This window comes from Hippoglossus hippoglossus, chromosome 5, assembly GCF_009819705.1.
Source record: "Hippoglossus hippoglossus isolate fHipHip1 chromosome 5, fHipHip1.pri, whole genome shotgun sequence".
In the NCBI taxonomy this organism is placed as follows: Eukaryota; Metazoa; Chordata; class Actinopteri; order Pleuronectiformes; family Pleuronectidae; genus Hippoglossus; species Hippoglossus hippoglossus.
In genome coordinates, this window is record NC_047155.1 from 9,514,670 (window position 1) to 9,529,042 (window position 14,373).

At 40.4% G+C, this 14,373-nt stretch overlaps 1 protein-coding gene across 1 annotated transcript; it reads left to right on the plus strand.

Moving 5' to 3' along the window:
• Positions 1 to 263: 263 nt before the first annotated feature.
• On the plus strand, positions 264 to 5,929 carry LOC117761601 (cytochrome c oxidase subunit NDUFA4). Its single transcript, XM_034585636.1, has 4 exons — positions 264 to 464; positions 3,004 to 3,089; positions 4,674 to 4,737; positions 5,719 to 5,929. The coding sequence occupies exons 1-4, from the start codon at positions 423 to 425 to the stop codon at positions 5,773 to 5,775; spliced, it is 249 nt and encodes an 82-aa protein (XP_034441527.1). The 5' UTR covers positions 264 to 422; the 3' UTR covers positions 5,776 to 5,929.
• The last annotated feature ends 8,444 nt before the right edge of the window (positions 5,930 to 14,373 follow it).

Below are 14,373 nucleotides of genomic sequence, written 5' to 3' on the forward strand. Positions count from 1 at the left end.
TGTTCGGAAAATATCTGTGTGTATCTGTTGTGTCAGTAAAAATGGGACTTTCAGTACCTGCAGTTTTGTTGCTGTCTAACAAAACACTTTAGAGAACCCAGTGAGCCTCAGTGGAAACTTAGTGTCCTCAGCTGACATGATTACGAGGATTAGGACTGTCGCTCCCTCTCTCTCCCCCTTTCTCCCTCTCGCCTCTGACCCCCTGGTTTATCCAATGGGAGGGAGGGAGCGGTGGCAGAGCAGAGGGGAGAGATTGTCAACAGGCTTCTGTGCACTGGCAAGGGCACTGTTCGACAGCTAACAATCAGCTCTTTCTGTCAATCTGCACAGAGACACTCACTCAAGTGGAGACATTTGTCAGACTTTAGTTGAGTTTTTGTTTTCATTTGGTGGATTATATTTTCGTTGAAGAACAGTAAAAGATGATTAAGACCATGATCCAACAAGCGAAGAAACACCCAGGGGTAGGTTGCATCACATCATGTATCTGGTATAATTCTTTGACTATTTATGATAGTTATGTAGGCCTAATAAACTGATGGTATAGTAATATATGCTACGCTACATTTTAGTTTGTGAATACATTTTCTGAGACTTTTGGCATTAGTTTTTCACCATTTCTTTTTTTCAGTAGTTTTAAATTAATGGAGGAAGAACACCTCAGCCCATTCTAATTACTCAAAGTCAATCTTTGAGCTTCTTTTAGATTATAAACAATTATAATTTCATAAGCAGTGTGAACGCACATCATTATTTTGGCATGTTAATTTGCTATAATACTTTGTTTATGATGAAAGACGACAGAAAGAAAGACACAGAAGCTGTCTGTGCTTGTTTTTTTCCCCCCTCCCTGTTGCCTCTGTGGTTTTCTGAGGGTGACCCAAATTTGAGGATTGACGGGGTTGGCTTGGCAGTGCACCAGAAAAGTAATAAGGGCAGCAACAGCATCAAACTAAGTATAAAACACTTTCTAAAGCAGTCAGGCTGAATGGTGAAAAGGTGAAAGCCTCACTTTTGTGCAGGATATGAAGATATCAGCACTGGGGAATGGACAGCTCCCCTCACGCAGGCCTGTGTGTGTGTTTGTGTGTTTGTGTGTGAGAGTGAGTGATCAAAGCTGACCTGCTTCTTCTGTGCGGTAGTGTGTGTGTGTGTGGTGGGTTGTGTTTGCCTCGATGATCGAATTTGATCATCTGCAGTCAGTCCACAGTATATCTGCACTTGTGCATGTTTTGACGTTCATGTGGATGTGAAAGAGAAAGAAAACTTGTATTTTTTTCCAGGTTTACTTGGAGAAGTTGAGAAGTTTATAGTAAACCTGCACAGAGAAGAATTCAGCAAACATAAACCCCATGCTGGGTGAGCTCAGGGTACGAGACATGACTGAGCAACTCTGTGTCCTAGAAAGCAACTGGAAATATGGTTTGTATTAACTTGATCTGGTTAGTTAAGTTTTCTGTTAATGTAACAAGAATGACATTCATTTATTTGACACTATAGTTATCAGTAAAATAGTCACTGTTATTATTATATGTAGGTTTTCCACAAATATAATAAGTACAACAAGTATAATATCCATTTGTACTGATTGCAGCTTTAATGAAATGTTTTTATGGTTAAACATGGTCTGGTTTAATGCAAAAAAGTTCACAGAGACTAAACACACAACCTACTTCAACAAAAATCATAATCTGTCCTGATGACTTTAACCAAAATGTTTTTTTTGCCTGAACCTAACCAATCATGAGTGTGGATGTGAACAGTTATATGTGGTGTTAGATGGCTAGATGTATATCTAAAAGATAGAAAAATTGTTTATCAATTAATTTGTCAATTAGTTATTCAAGAAAAATAAATCGGCAACTACATCGATACTTGGTTAATAATTTCAGTGATTGTTTTGCCCGAATCCAAGGCAACTCCAATGTCTCAAATTACATATTATTCTGCTTTAAACTGAAAATACTTTTCATGTATTGAGTTAAAGTTATTACACAGCTGTGTCCCAAGTGGTTTTAAGTGTGTGGCAGAGGGAGGGGATATTTTCTTTAAGGGAGTGAGTTTTGTCAGCAGACATTCTGCTAATCAAGAAGACGGCAAGTGACAAGGAAATCAGACAGAAGACAGATGTCTAGATACAGCTGAGTAGAGACATCCTTCAGTTCAACCTGATCAAACTGTCATCTCTCTACAGCTCGACTAGATCTGTGTGGGCTGAGAACATCTGTTCACCAGCGGTGTGACTCTGTCTGCCTCTCTGCCTCCGTCTCAGACATGAGAGTATCACATGGCGGAGCAGAGAGGAAATGTATGGCAATGTGTTGTTGATGAATAGATGCTGCACGGCGAGAGGATTTTCACACTTAAGCCTTGGGTGTTTAAGACGACATATCACATTATCCCCCTGTCCCCCTAATGTGCTTTTCTATTTTAATTCCTGTCATCATCACAACTCAGAACATCAAATTAAACTGTGTCTGCATGTGTGCACACATTGAGTGTGCAGCCTAGGTGTGTAGGCTCATTTCTGTGTGTGTGTGTGTGTGTGTGTGTGTGTGTGTCTGTCTGTCTGTCTGTCTGTGTGTGTGTGTGTGTGTGTGTGTGTGTGTGTGTGTGTGTGTGTAATGCGGTCGCTCAGTCTGACAGGTATACTGTAGTGTTGAGGAGGTAAGGCTGGCACACACTGACATGCGGCAGCTCTCTCTTCCACCGCGTCCTTGCCCATTCAACCCAGGCTGACAGTGAGCTGCCTTACACATGGCCTGGGCCTCATGCATATGGAGGAGGGCAGCGAGAGGGAAAACAAGAATAACAACTATCCATGTTTGTGTGTGTGTATGTGTGTGTGAATTTCACACAAGTTTGTGTTACCATATCACAGTCAACCACTTAAAAGAAAATGGTTGTTTACCTTCATATGTCTCTTTATCTGAGATTAATTTGTTCCTACTCTCCTCTCTCCTCTCTCCTCTCTCCTCCTTTCATCTTCTCTCCTCTCCTCAGCTAATCCCTCAATTTTTCTTCACGACTCTGGGCATGACCGGGGCCATCCTCTACCTGATCCGTCTGTCAAGAGGGCCTCATGTCACGTAAGTCTTTCTGATGTGTACTTTAGTAATCTTCCACCTTTCCTATGGAAATATGTGCATTTACAGAATGTGAGCTGAATCTAAACTCGGGATTATTGTCATTTGATATTAACATTTTCAATATGGCCCATAGGGTTGGGTCCTGTTAGTCCCATGTTGGATCTGGGTATATTTTTGGTAATGGATTAGAGGTAAATTAATCTCTTACAGAATCTGTCTTTTTTTTTAAATTATTTTATTAGCAAAGAGCAGCACAAAAAACATTAGGGTAAAGGAGTTTTACTTTTAGTGAGTGCTGTCTATGTTTTTCACCAGAAGAAAGTAAATATCAACAGTAAAAGATTATCAGATGTACATTTTTAACAAGGCCAAAAGGATAGTGGGATATTGTCTCTGCAAAATAGTTTCTCATTAAACGTGTCAGGTACTCATATAATTAACTTTTCATATGTTATGATGCTGATGACTTTCGATGATGGTGGGTGTGAACTTTAGCTTCACTGCAGCAGTTTTAGGTATTCATCATTTATTTGTGCAACTTAGAAATTTGAGTCAAATCAAATCTAATAACTGACAAACAAACAAACGCTGGTGGCAACAAGGTCCTTTGTGGAGGTAAAAATAAACTTGTTATTGTTTTGTGATGAACAAACTATACACAGTTAAAACATTATTGGCAGTTATGCAATTTGTTGGGCAACACATCCAATCAATCATCAGTGCCAAGTTCAAATCTGCACATAATGTCAGCCTGTTGATTTAATTGTTGAACACTGTAGCAAACATTGATAGTGAAACTCAGGTGTGATAAAATACTGTCCATTCATACAAGTGCACTGAATTTGATACGACTATCACAACAAAGCTTTTATACAAGCTGCATGTTAAATTAGAGTTTACAACAAACGCAGGTGGCTGGATTAACCTGTCATGTTTCAGAATGACAATTTGCACCAACCACGGTGAACTCAGTGACTGCTTACATGAAGCAAATGTGCACGCTCATGTCCTATTTTGAGCCACACAGAACCACTTGTTCTGAGGGTCAGCCATAAAGCCTGACCTCATCATCAGCTGGTGATGAGTGCTGTGGTCAGCCTCTGCCTCCCTCTCTCTCTGTGCCCGTCTAATGTTTGTGATAATGGAGAGAGGGGGGGTGCTCGCTCTGCCATCAGTCTCTCAGTGTCTTTGTTTGTGCTTTGGCGGCATGACATGCTACCGCAGGGGGAAGAGGAGGAGGGAAGGACAGTCGCTGTGAAATCCAGACTTTGGTTAATGAACAGAGGAGCGATGCCAAGTCACTGGGCTGAGTTCACCTCATCTCATAATCACCTCTCTTTTTTCATCATTTGTCTCCATCCGCCATCTACATCTTTCTCCCTTTTGTCTCTGACCTCCTGCTCTTTTTTTCCCGTCCTATTTGTTTACATTTCGGAAAGTTTCTCCCCGTCTCTTCTTTATTCTCTGCATCCCCTCTTTGCCATGATCAAGTATGCCTCTCTCATAATCCTCCTGTCTCTTCTCTTCCCTCTTTCACGCCCCTTTTTTCTCCATACTCCATACATAATCTTTCCACTTTTGCAGCCTCTGGAACAAGAACAAGAACCCAGAGCCCTGGAACCAGCTTGACCCGACCTACCAGTACAAGGTGACTCTTCCCATCACACTCTCATGGCCTCCTGGCTCAAACCAATCAAGTTTGTTAGAAACGTATCCATGCAAAAATCATTTCATCAACTCAAAAACCTCCCCAAAATAGATTTAAACAAACCAGGGTTGGCAAAATGATGTCAGATCAATATAGTTGCTTCCTGGCTTTCAGCACATCTGTTCAAATAAAAGGAAACAACGAAGGAAAACATGTCTTTCAAAACTAAATGAAAGCAAATGGAACAAGGAGCTCTTAGTGGTTGGCAGTAATTTCCCTTACCTCCTGAACTAGGCCAGCACGCCTGACCAGCTAATGAAAATATTAACCACCCAGACAAACTCCACAATAGAGCAGAAAAACAACCAGCTGACAGAAGACGCGATCTGGATGATGTGTTTTTCAGAGAAAAGAACGTTTTCTGAGGGTTTCAAGGCTGCGTTGCTTGCCAGTGGAATGAAAGACTCTGCAGACAAAAGGTCAGGACATGGCATGTTTAATTCTCCACAGCAAGGCAAAGGTCTCACATCGAAATTCCACTGAAGTCCAAACAACGATCATAATGAGGACGGGGAAGCGAGAGAGAGGGGAAAGAGAAGGGGATAGGCGAGAGTTTTAATGGCAGTCAGAATAAAGAAAAATACACAGGGAGGAAATAATCACTGCCAGTGGAGAAATGTGTCTTTTTCATGGTTGGAGAGCTGCTATGTATGCTGACATCCAAGCAGTCACACAATGCATATTATCCATGACCTATGTATTCATGTTTTCCTAAAAGACTCAGCAAGATAAACATCTGTAAAAAAGCTCGAAAGAATCTTTGGTGAGCAAATGCAGGCATCAAAATCCATATCTGCTCTATAGATGAGAAGGCAACACCTTAAACTCAGTTTTTTTGGCCAGTGAAGTCTCCAAAAGACAACACTGATTAATTTAATTTAAGCAAAGCAGATTTAAATGTATTCCTCCTGCCTTCCGCAGTTTGTGGCCATCGACACAGACTACAAGAACCTGAAGAAAGAGGGCCCTGACTTCTAAAGGTCCTCCAGCAGGCTCCGGCTGCACTAGGTTTGGCAGGACCCCCCGCTGTCCCCTCACTGATGTGAAACGTCTTCCTCTACATTTCCTCAGTCTCACATCGTGCTCTGAATTAACACTGTAACCTTGTGAATACAAATGATTAAAAACGACACAAGACAGAGAGCTGGTTCTTCTGTGTATGAGCATTTACATTGTTTATATGCAACTTATTTTCATGTTGGGTATTAATCATCACAAAATAATCTACTTGGGGCTTCAGTGAAACGGTAAAAATGATGATAATCTGTTGGAGAACTTTCTTGTGTGAACCATTAACTGTTAATAAAGATGGACAAGACATCTTCACTTCCTCCTATTGTACAAAAATGAAGCCGATTCCAGATATGGGTGCCGCCCTTTTGTATTTTTAACATCATTTGGAGCCAGAGTCCGTGCAGTAGTGATTGTGGAGCCGTGGTCTCAAGGTCCCACCGATACACACACTCAAAAAACATGAATTAGTCTCAGCTGTCAATCGTGACGTTACACTTGTTTGTTTTGCATCAAATAACAAATTTAAACCAAAGTTAACGGATAAACTAACACTTGCATCAATGTGATAAGAAAAACCTGAGATAAATAAATACCATCTTTGAGAAAAACAATTTTGATGGGTACTTTCACTATTTTGTTCCATCTCCCATCCAATAACATGGAGGAGGTGGGGTTTATGACCTACACTGCAGCAAGCCACCACGGAGCAATCGAGATTATTTGACTTCACTTTTGGGAAACCCATAGCTTCTCTATTAAAAGCTGCAATAATCAATATATTTTATAGTCGCACTGGATCAAGCCAGAGTATTATTACCAGACTCAGCTGTTCCTCTGTGCTATAGATCTTTCTACCATCTTCAAGCTCATTGTATTGTTTTTCTAAACTGAAACTAGGCTGTTTTCGGTTCATGGTCATTCATTTGCAGCAGACAGCTGTTTTCAGACAAAAAAAAAACTCCATGTACACTACCTGATGACCAGCAAGTGGCACACAAACATTAGCTGGTAAACCATAGTGGATCCTTTAACAGCTTGGTTGAACACAGTGCTTAATCACATCACTTCAAAATGTAGATTACAACAAAAAAGAGGACACATAAGAATAACTACCACATCTGCAACAACAAGAGACGGCATCATAATATTTTGAAGAACTGGTGATGCACCACATGGTAAAGTAAAACATAGATATTGAACAAAATAATAGAATAAGGACAATGACACACAGAGGAAACAAAAGAAAAGAGTTTCCACACACTTCATATTGTGACAGAAGAGACGTAGCACCATAAATTCAAGGGTTAGGTTCATGTATTCGATAAAACAGCAGAGGACACCTTTTCCAGGGACGCCAGGTGAAGGACAACCTCTCTACTTATTATGCCATCCGTGCTGCTAAATTAATAAGCGTGTGACTATTATTATTATGCACACCATGAAAAGCCAATATTTGTGGTTGACTGTGTTAATGAACCCACGAAGCTCCACAAAACCAGACTTTTGCTTTTAATTTCCAAGGGAGAGACATTATTTACTGAGCTCATCACTTCACAAATCCAGCACCGCGGTGACAAGTAAGTCACACATGCACTCACGCTGAGATATGAAGTTGCAGATGAAGAGGACCAAAATAGAAATTAACCATGAGAGATGAATATTCGTGTGGGTCATAGCTCTCTTTTTCAACCAGTTTTCAGTCCTAGAAAGATGCAGTCCAAGGAGACGAATCGCTCGACTGTTTGATCACTGCCCGTCTGGAAAGACCAAAACATTTTCACTTTGCTGAGGAGCAGGAAAACGACAGACACAGAAAGTGTGCCTCCTACTGGCATAATCTCCCCATGTCGGAGTGCTCATTGAATGATGAATTTTGGTGTCTGTGTACACCTGTGTGTCTATGTATCCGCTTTCAGTATCACTGTACACCCGACAACATAATATCCAGCACTAATGGCACACAAACTGTCTGGATGTCGGACCCCTGAGTTCTCCTAATATACTACTTAATAGACAATCTATGTTCCAGGCCCCGCATGGGTCCATTTATGTGTGTGCGTGCACGTCTGCTCCCTTTAAACAGCAATATGCTTCCTGCAGCAGCATGGTGACCTGCCCAGTGGGTATTGTCTGTTGCTGGGAGGTGATTTGTGTGTGTGTGTTTCAAATGCACGAAACCCGCTGACAGGTAATCAGCCGGGCCAAAGCATCACACTGGGGCATAATCACAAGGTCACACACACACACACACACACACACACAAACACATGCACACAAAGAGGGATAGTTATTATAGAACCTAAACGGCTTTGTTGAGATTGGACTGGCTCGGTGCGTTATATTATCGGTACAAAACTTTAAAGCCGAGAGTGACTCACAGCAGCAAATCGCTGCCAAACAATTTACCAATTAGGATAAATGCTTGTAGAATATGTCAAGATTCTGTTTGTATTGTCGCCGTCTCTTTTTTTTCCCATGCCATTCGCATTCTCCCCTTTCATTTTCCAACACTTCGAACACAATGTCCCTTTTCAGATGTCTATTCTGAGCTTTCTTTATTCAATAATATGTTGTCCTTGCCTGCTTTTAGTCATTTCAACTCAGGCTACCAATAAAATAGGCCCATAGAGCTAAATTACAACATTCGTATGGCTTCAGCTGTTAGAGACTGTGTCAACAAACCCACGCAGTCCTCCTCTAAAACAGCAAACACTAAGGCAGACATGCAATCCCAATCAGGCCTCAGTAGGCAGCCAAGCACGGCGGTGTGTGATTAAGATCTCCGTTTTACAAACACAGGTTGTGTTTGTCAGTTTTCTACTTCAGAAGTTGAAGTGAGAGCACTTTCTCGACACGCAGACACTTCAGCACTTGTCAGTTAAGAGGCAGAGTGAGGGAGATTGAGAGAGAGAGAGAGACCATCTCCTCCTAGATTACATCCTCTCTGACGAGCAAGAGCAGATATTTTTAGATGAGGATTAATTTTAATGGGTGAGATAAGAAGTGAGTCGTGGGTGGAGGAAGGGACGAATAAATAAGTAAATAGGACATGCCGCAAAACAGGAGGCAGCGGTGGCAGCGCTCGGGTAGAGTGGCTGTTGTTGCGAGGCCCTGGGCAGATCCACTGATCCAGTGGAGATAGTGAGGCCTTTCATCCTTGAATGTTTTCTCCCACAGCTTGAAAAACAAAATCAAAAGAGCAAACCAGTGCTTGCCCATATCTACAAATGGAGAGACCTTTCACATCGGAGAGGCTGCAAGGTTAGATGGTGCAGAAAAATAAGCCAAGAAAAGCTGCTATGATAGTTTTGAGGTTTAACAGAAAAATACATCTTGGTTAAGCATGTTTCAGAACTGAAGACAAAAGCTTTAAGAGTTCATTTGATAAAAATGCCGGGGGGTTGTACTGATGCAACAGCCCACTGGCATTTGTCTCTGTATGGCTGATGTCTATAAAAATAATTATGTATCTATGTGTATGTATATACTGTATTTTTAATCACACATTTCAGCAGCTGTAGCCATAATGAAACATGGTTTTGTATTCACATTTTTCTGTATTTTAAGTTTACTTAGAAAAGTACACTGCTGTGACCAATACAGATTGTGTTTACAAGTGAACCACTGGTAAGCACAGCTGAAGAAAACAAACAGCAGATCCCACTAAAAATACGACAATGTACAAGGCAACATTCTTCCTCCATATGTACACACACACTGTATATCTATATATGAGTCCCTAAAACTGCCAGCAGCGAGTTTATGATATACAGCATGAGAATAGCTCATACCGTGTTAAAAGCAGGACAAAGAATTATGCTGCATTGGCAGTATTGTTGCTTGAATCCCTCCTCGCTCCTGAAGCGAGGAGGGATTCCATTGAGTTAGACCAGGTGAAAAAAAACCCAGGTTTCATTCATTATTGGCTGCCTGCTGCAGGTTTGCTGCAGGAGTGGAGGAAGTGTTTGTTTGCTGAAGGTATTCTGGTAAAAATAATAAAATCTGTGTGTGGAAGAGGTATAACCGACTCTTTCAGACACAATCTCACTGACTTCATTAACACAGATACAGACACCTGCTGGGACACAGTTTCCTGGATTGGAGATCAGGGGCACTTTCTAGACGATTATTTGAGGATGGAAAGATTTCCTTGTCCTCCTGAGTATCATCTGAGTGTCATTAATGCAGCCGATAGCCTGGATACAAAGAGACAAACAATAAAAAGTCTGTTTTGCTTTAGGAGCTCAAAGATAGTGTTTCTTTTTCTTGAAGAAAGTGAAATTTATAATTGAAGTAATACATTGCAGTGACCCAACCCCAATACATTAAAAGTAAAAGCCAAAGTTTCCAAGAGGCCTTTTTCACTGCAGACATTTTTTACTTTTTTCATTGATGACTATTCTATTCAAGGGTCAAGGCCATGACAATGTGACAGTGAGTCAGCATGAACAAAAACCAGGAATCTCAAACATGGAATTCAGCCATCATCAATTATTTTTATTTACACCTTACACCTACTGAAAAAATTAGTTTAATTGTATGGCCACAGTCTCCTGTTTGATTGGGTGATATGCTCTTGTCCAATCAAACTCTCAACAGGAAGTCACCAGAGTTACATTCATAAAGGGAAAAGCGATTATTACATTGTTTTTGGCAGCAGGAGGAACAGACTACCTGAATCTTTTTATGGAAGAAGATTAAAAAGTTTTACTGCAACAGGCGTACTTGGTCTGGTATCCCTAGTACTTGCAGGCAGCATTACATTTTCAGCAATAACAATTATCTCTTAATTGTCACAGTCAGCGATGTTGAAATTAAGTTACATATTCTATATTTAAATCCCTCTGATCACCTGTGCTAGTCCAACACATCAGATTTAAATATTGGTAGACAGGTCTTGATTGACATTTCCCCAAATATTAAGTTAACTTTGTTGCACCTGTTAGGAATTTATTGTTATTCGCTACATTAGTAGCAGCAGCAAGGTGTGGTATAAAAGATTAGGAGTATGATTAGGATTATTGTACAGAGGCAATACTTGTGTTTCATTACAAGGTAAATGCAGTCAGTGCATTATCATGGCTTGGATGTCTAAATAAGACTTGGTACATCATTACAGACAGACAGACAGACCCTCCTGTCCTGTGTTTTAGTATCACATAACTTCTGTCAGGACAGGTATATGACAAAAGGACATGCATGAACACTCTATACACACACACAAACCAGTTAGGCAGACTGAAGATACATTTTCTAATTAATTGCTGGCATTGTCATTTATCCCTCTCTTCATTAAACAGACGTGATTTATTGTCAGATCAGCTACGATGGGGACTGAATTTTATCATCTTTTCAATTTGTGTGTGCGTGTGTGTGTGTGTGTGTGGGTTCCTGCAACAACAAGGGGAGGATCAGAGGGGAGTTTGTAAGGCTTTGATATATGACCAGCATTACGAGGAAATGTACCAGATGGGCAAAACAGTGTACAATTATTACAATTATAATTTCATTACATTTTTTCTTGCTTACGGACCTATTTATTTTACAGAGCGATTTCACAATCCGCTCTGCTGCTAAAAGATATCGTTCATATGGACAGACGTGTGAAAGACTGTTTGGTCTTGGCAGAGCTATGCGTTCTACTGCGTGCCATTTTTGTTAAGGTACGCTAATAGCATAGTCAGAAGCTGAATCATTCCAAAGAAGGCAACACCTCAACACAGATACCATTAGTCAGTTTCTCTTTAGCTATGGCCTTTTGATATAGTTTTGAATTCTCCATATTCTTTTATTCAACCCTGCTAGCATACACCAACCTCAACACACCAGGCATTGTTACAGAGCTGGAATGAAAACATGCAAGAATGCCAATAATAAAGAGGCATTAGCAATGAGGCCAAAGGTCTGCTTACATGTACTACTACTACTACTACTACCAATACTTCTACAATGCAGCACCAGATGCCATGTGGGGAGTCTTCAGTATGCTTAGTATTTAGTGGATTGAGCTGGATCTATATATAAACACAGTTTTACACCTGATTTGTCAGTCACAGGTCAAATCATTGCGACAGATACTCAATTATTATTAATATGAGTAACATTGATTGTAGATGCAAACCTCTTATGAAATGTTATGGACTGATGAGCAGAGAAAAACAGCAGTGAACTGATCTATAGTTTAAGTTGAGTATGAATGCAGGCGACGCAGCAGCATTAAACTGCAGAGAAATAAGCATCCGATTCAAATATGACGTTAAGAAAAAAAAAGCAAACAGTAAATCAGACAATCACATCAACACAGAATGGCTTCCAGTTTAAATATTTCTCTAAAGTGTCCCATTAAGGCAATATTACAGAGGAATAGTGTGTGGATGGGCCACTGGAAAGGCAGCATGGGAATTACAGGATAATGTCAGCACCATCCAACCAAAGCAAACAACATGACAGCAGATCACCGTCAACAAAAAGGATGACAGCAAATAAGACCCAGCAGACAAACACAAACAAAACAAGCCAAGTTAGCATGAGTAGCAATCACTTACCTTGATGAAGAAGAGTTCCCTGGTATCTGAGTTGACAGTAAATCCTTTGGAAAAAGTATCACAAGTTGTCGAGGGCAGCTATTCCAAGTGTTTGTTGAATCCAATAATCCACGTAAAGAGTAACTGAACTGAGCAGGTGCATGCTAACAGCTAGGAGAAGTTAGCAGAAGTTAGCAGCAGGTAGCAGAAGATAAGAGAAGCTAGCAGCAGTTAGCAGCTGGTGGCATAAATTAGCAGAAGTTAGCCACAGGTGGCAGACGTTAGCAACAGGAAGAAGAAGCTAGCAGAAAGTAGTAGAAGTTAGCAGCAGGTGGCATAAATTAGCAGGAGTTAGCCCCAGGTGGCAGAAGTTACGATAAGCTAGCAGCAGTTAGCAACAGGTAGTAGAAGTTAGCAGTAGGTGGCAGAAATTAGCAGCAAGTAGTAGAAGTTACCAATAGGGGGCAGAAATTAGGAGAAGTTAGCAGTAGGTGGCAGAAATTAGCAGCAAGTAGTAGAAGTTACCAATAGGGGGCAGAAATTAGGAGAAGTGAGCAGTAGGTGGCAGAAATTAGCAGCAAGTAGTAGAAGTTACCAATAGGGGGCAGAAATTAGGAGAAGTTAGCAGTAGGTGGCAGAAATTAGCAGCAAGTAGTAGAAGTTACCAATAGGGGGCAGAAATTAGCAGCAAGTAGTAGAAGTTACCAATAGGGGGCAGATATTAGGATAAGTTAGCAGTAGGTGGCAGAAATTAGCAGCAAGTAGTAGAAGTTAGCAGTAGGGGGCAGAAGTTAGTAGACGTCAGCAGTAGGGGGCAGAGGTTAAGATAAGCTAGCAGCAAGCAGTAGAAGCTAGCAGCAGAAGCTAGCAGCAGGTGGCAGCAGTGTTACATATCTTTCACAAAGTCTTTTTTTCTATGGTAGACTTTGTTATCAGAGTGTTGACGGGTTAGCTTGTTTCTAAAATAGTTCATGTACAGCTAATAAGCATCTGTAGAGCTTCACTGCAGGAGGACAGATGCAGACAACACGTGGGACCCTGTGTGGGACACAGGTTTATGTAGCCCGCCCTGTCAGTGAGGGGTTGTTAGATTTGTGTTACAGCTGCTAGAGGAGGTCACATGTGAGTGAAGGTGTTTCTACAAGGACCACAGCAGCTCTGAGCCATAGACTGTACATAAAGAACCTGCTCAGGACACAGATCACTGTTTGGTTCATATATTCACGCTTTTGGACCCTGCTAAGGAAATATAACCTTTAATAGTGGTGTAATAAACCTCTAACCACTGTCCCTCAACCCATTACTAAATGAAAACATCTTCAAAACAGCAGTGGAGGAAATAAAACGTATCTTATAATTTTGTCAAAGCCTTTCGTTAGTAAAATACGTGTGTAATTAGTACAATGTTTTTAAGATAAAAGTAATTAGTGTATTATACACTGATTATGTGGTTTGTATGTAAAATTGTATTTGTAAAGTAACTAGTAAGTTAATGTAAAATAAATGTAGTGGAGTAAAAGTTACGATGTGTTTTATATTAGTATCATATAAATGTTAAGTACTTCAAAGTTAATCATACAGTACTTGAGTGCAGTAAAAGTACTTTGCAACACTTCAGAGCTGAAAACCAGGTCTCAGGCGTTAGATCACACAATTTATAGAAAACTTTCCATGGTTATTATTTCTCTGTATGATTTTCATTTCCAAACCTTAACCAGATGAATCATCAATGAGAAGACCGACCTGATTAAGTGATTTAATTAATCACTTTGTACACATCTTATTAAAAATGTGTTACTGCAGTCACAATTTCAAACAATATAACACACAAATACATCAGTGCTCCCAGACAAATGTGCATCATCACAGTCTAGATAAACACACACATAGAATGATGGCCTTGTAGTGTATGTGTATGACAAGAAATGTATAATAATATCACTCAGACAACATCAGTTACGTTTGAGTTATTGCGATTTTTATTAGATTTCAGCTATTAACATAAAAATGTTCTGTAAAAGGCAGTTCAAACTTGATG

What these genes read in the sequence shown, in the direction of transcription:
- LOC117761601 (XM_034585636.1), top strand. Translation starts at nt 423, where the DNA reads ATGATTAAGACCATGATCCAACAAGCGAAGAAACACCCAGGG. An exon ending in AAGCGAAGAAACACCCAGGG is followed by an intron (nt 465 to 3,003) that starts GTAGGTTGCATC and finishes TCCTCTCCTCAG; the next exon opens with CTAATCCCTCAATTTTTCTT. An exon ending in TCAAGAGGGCCTCATGTCAC is followed by an intron (nt 3,090 to 4,673) that starts GTAAGTCTTTCT and finishes CCACTTTTGCAG; the next exon opens with CCTCTGGAACAAGAACAAGA.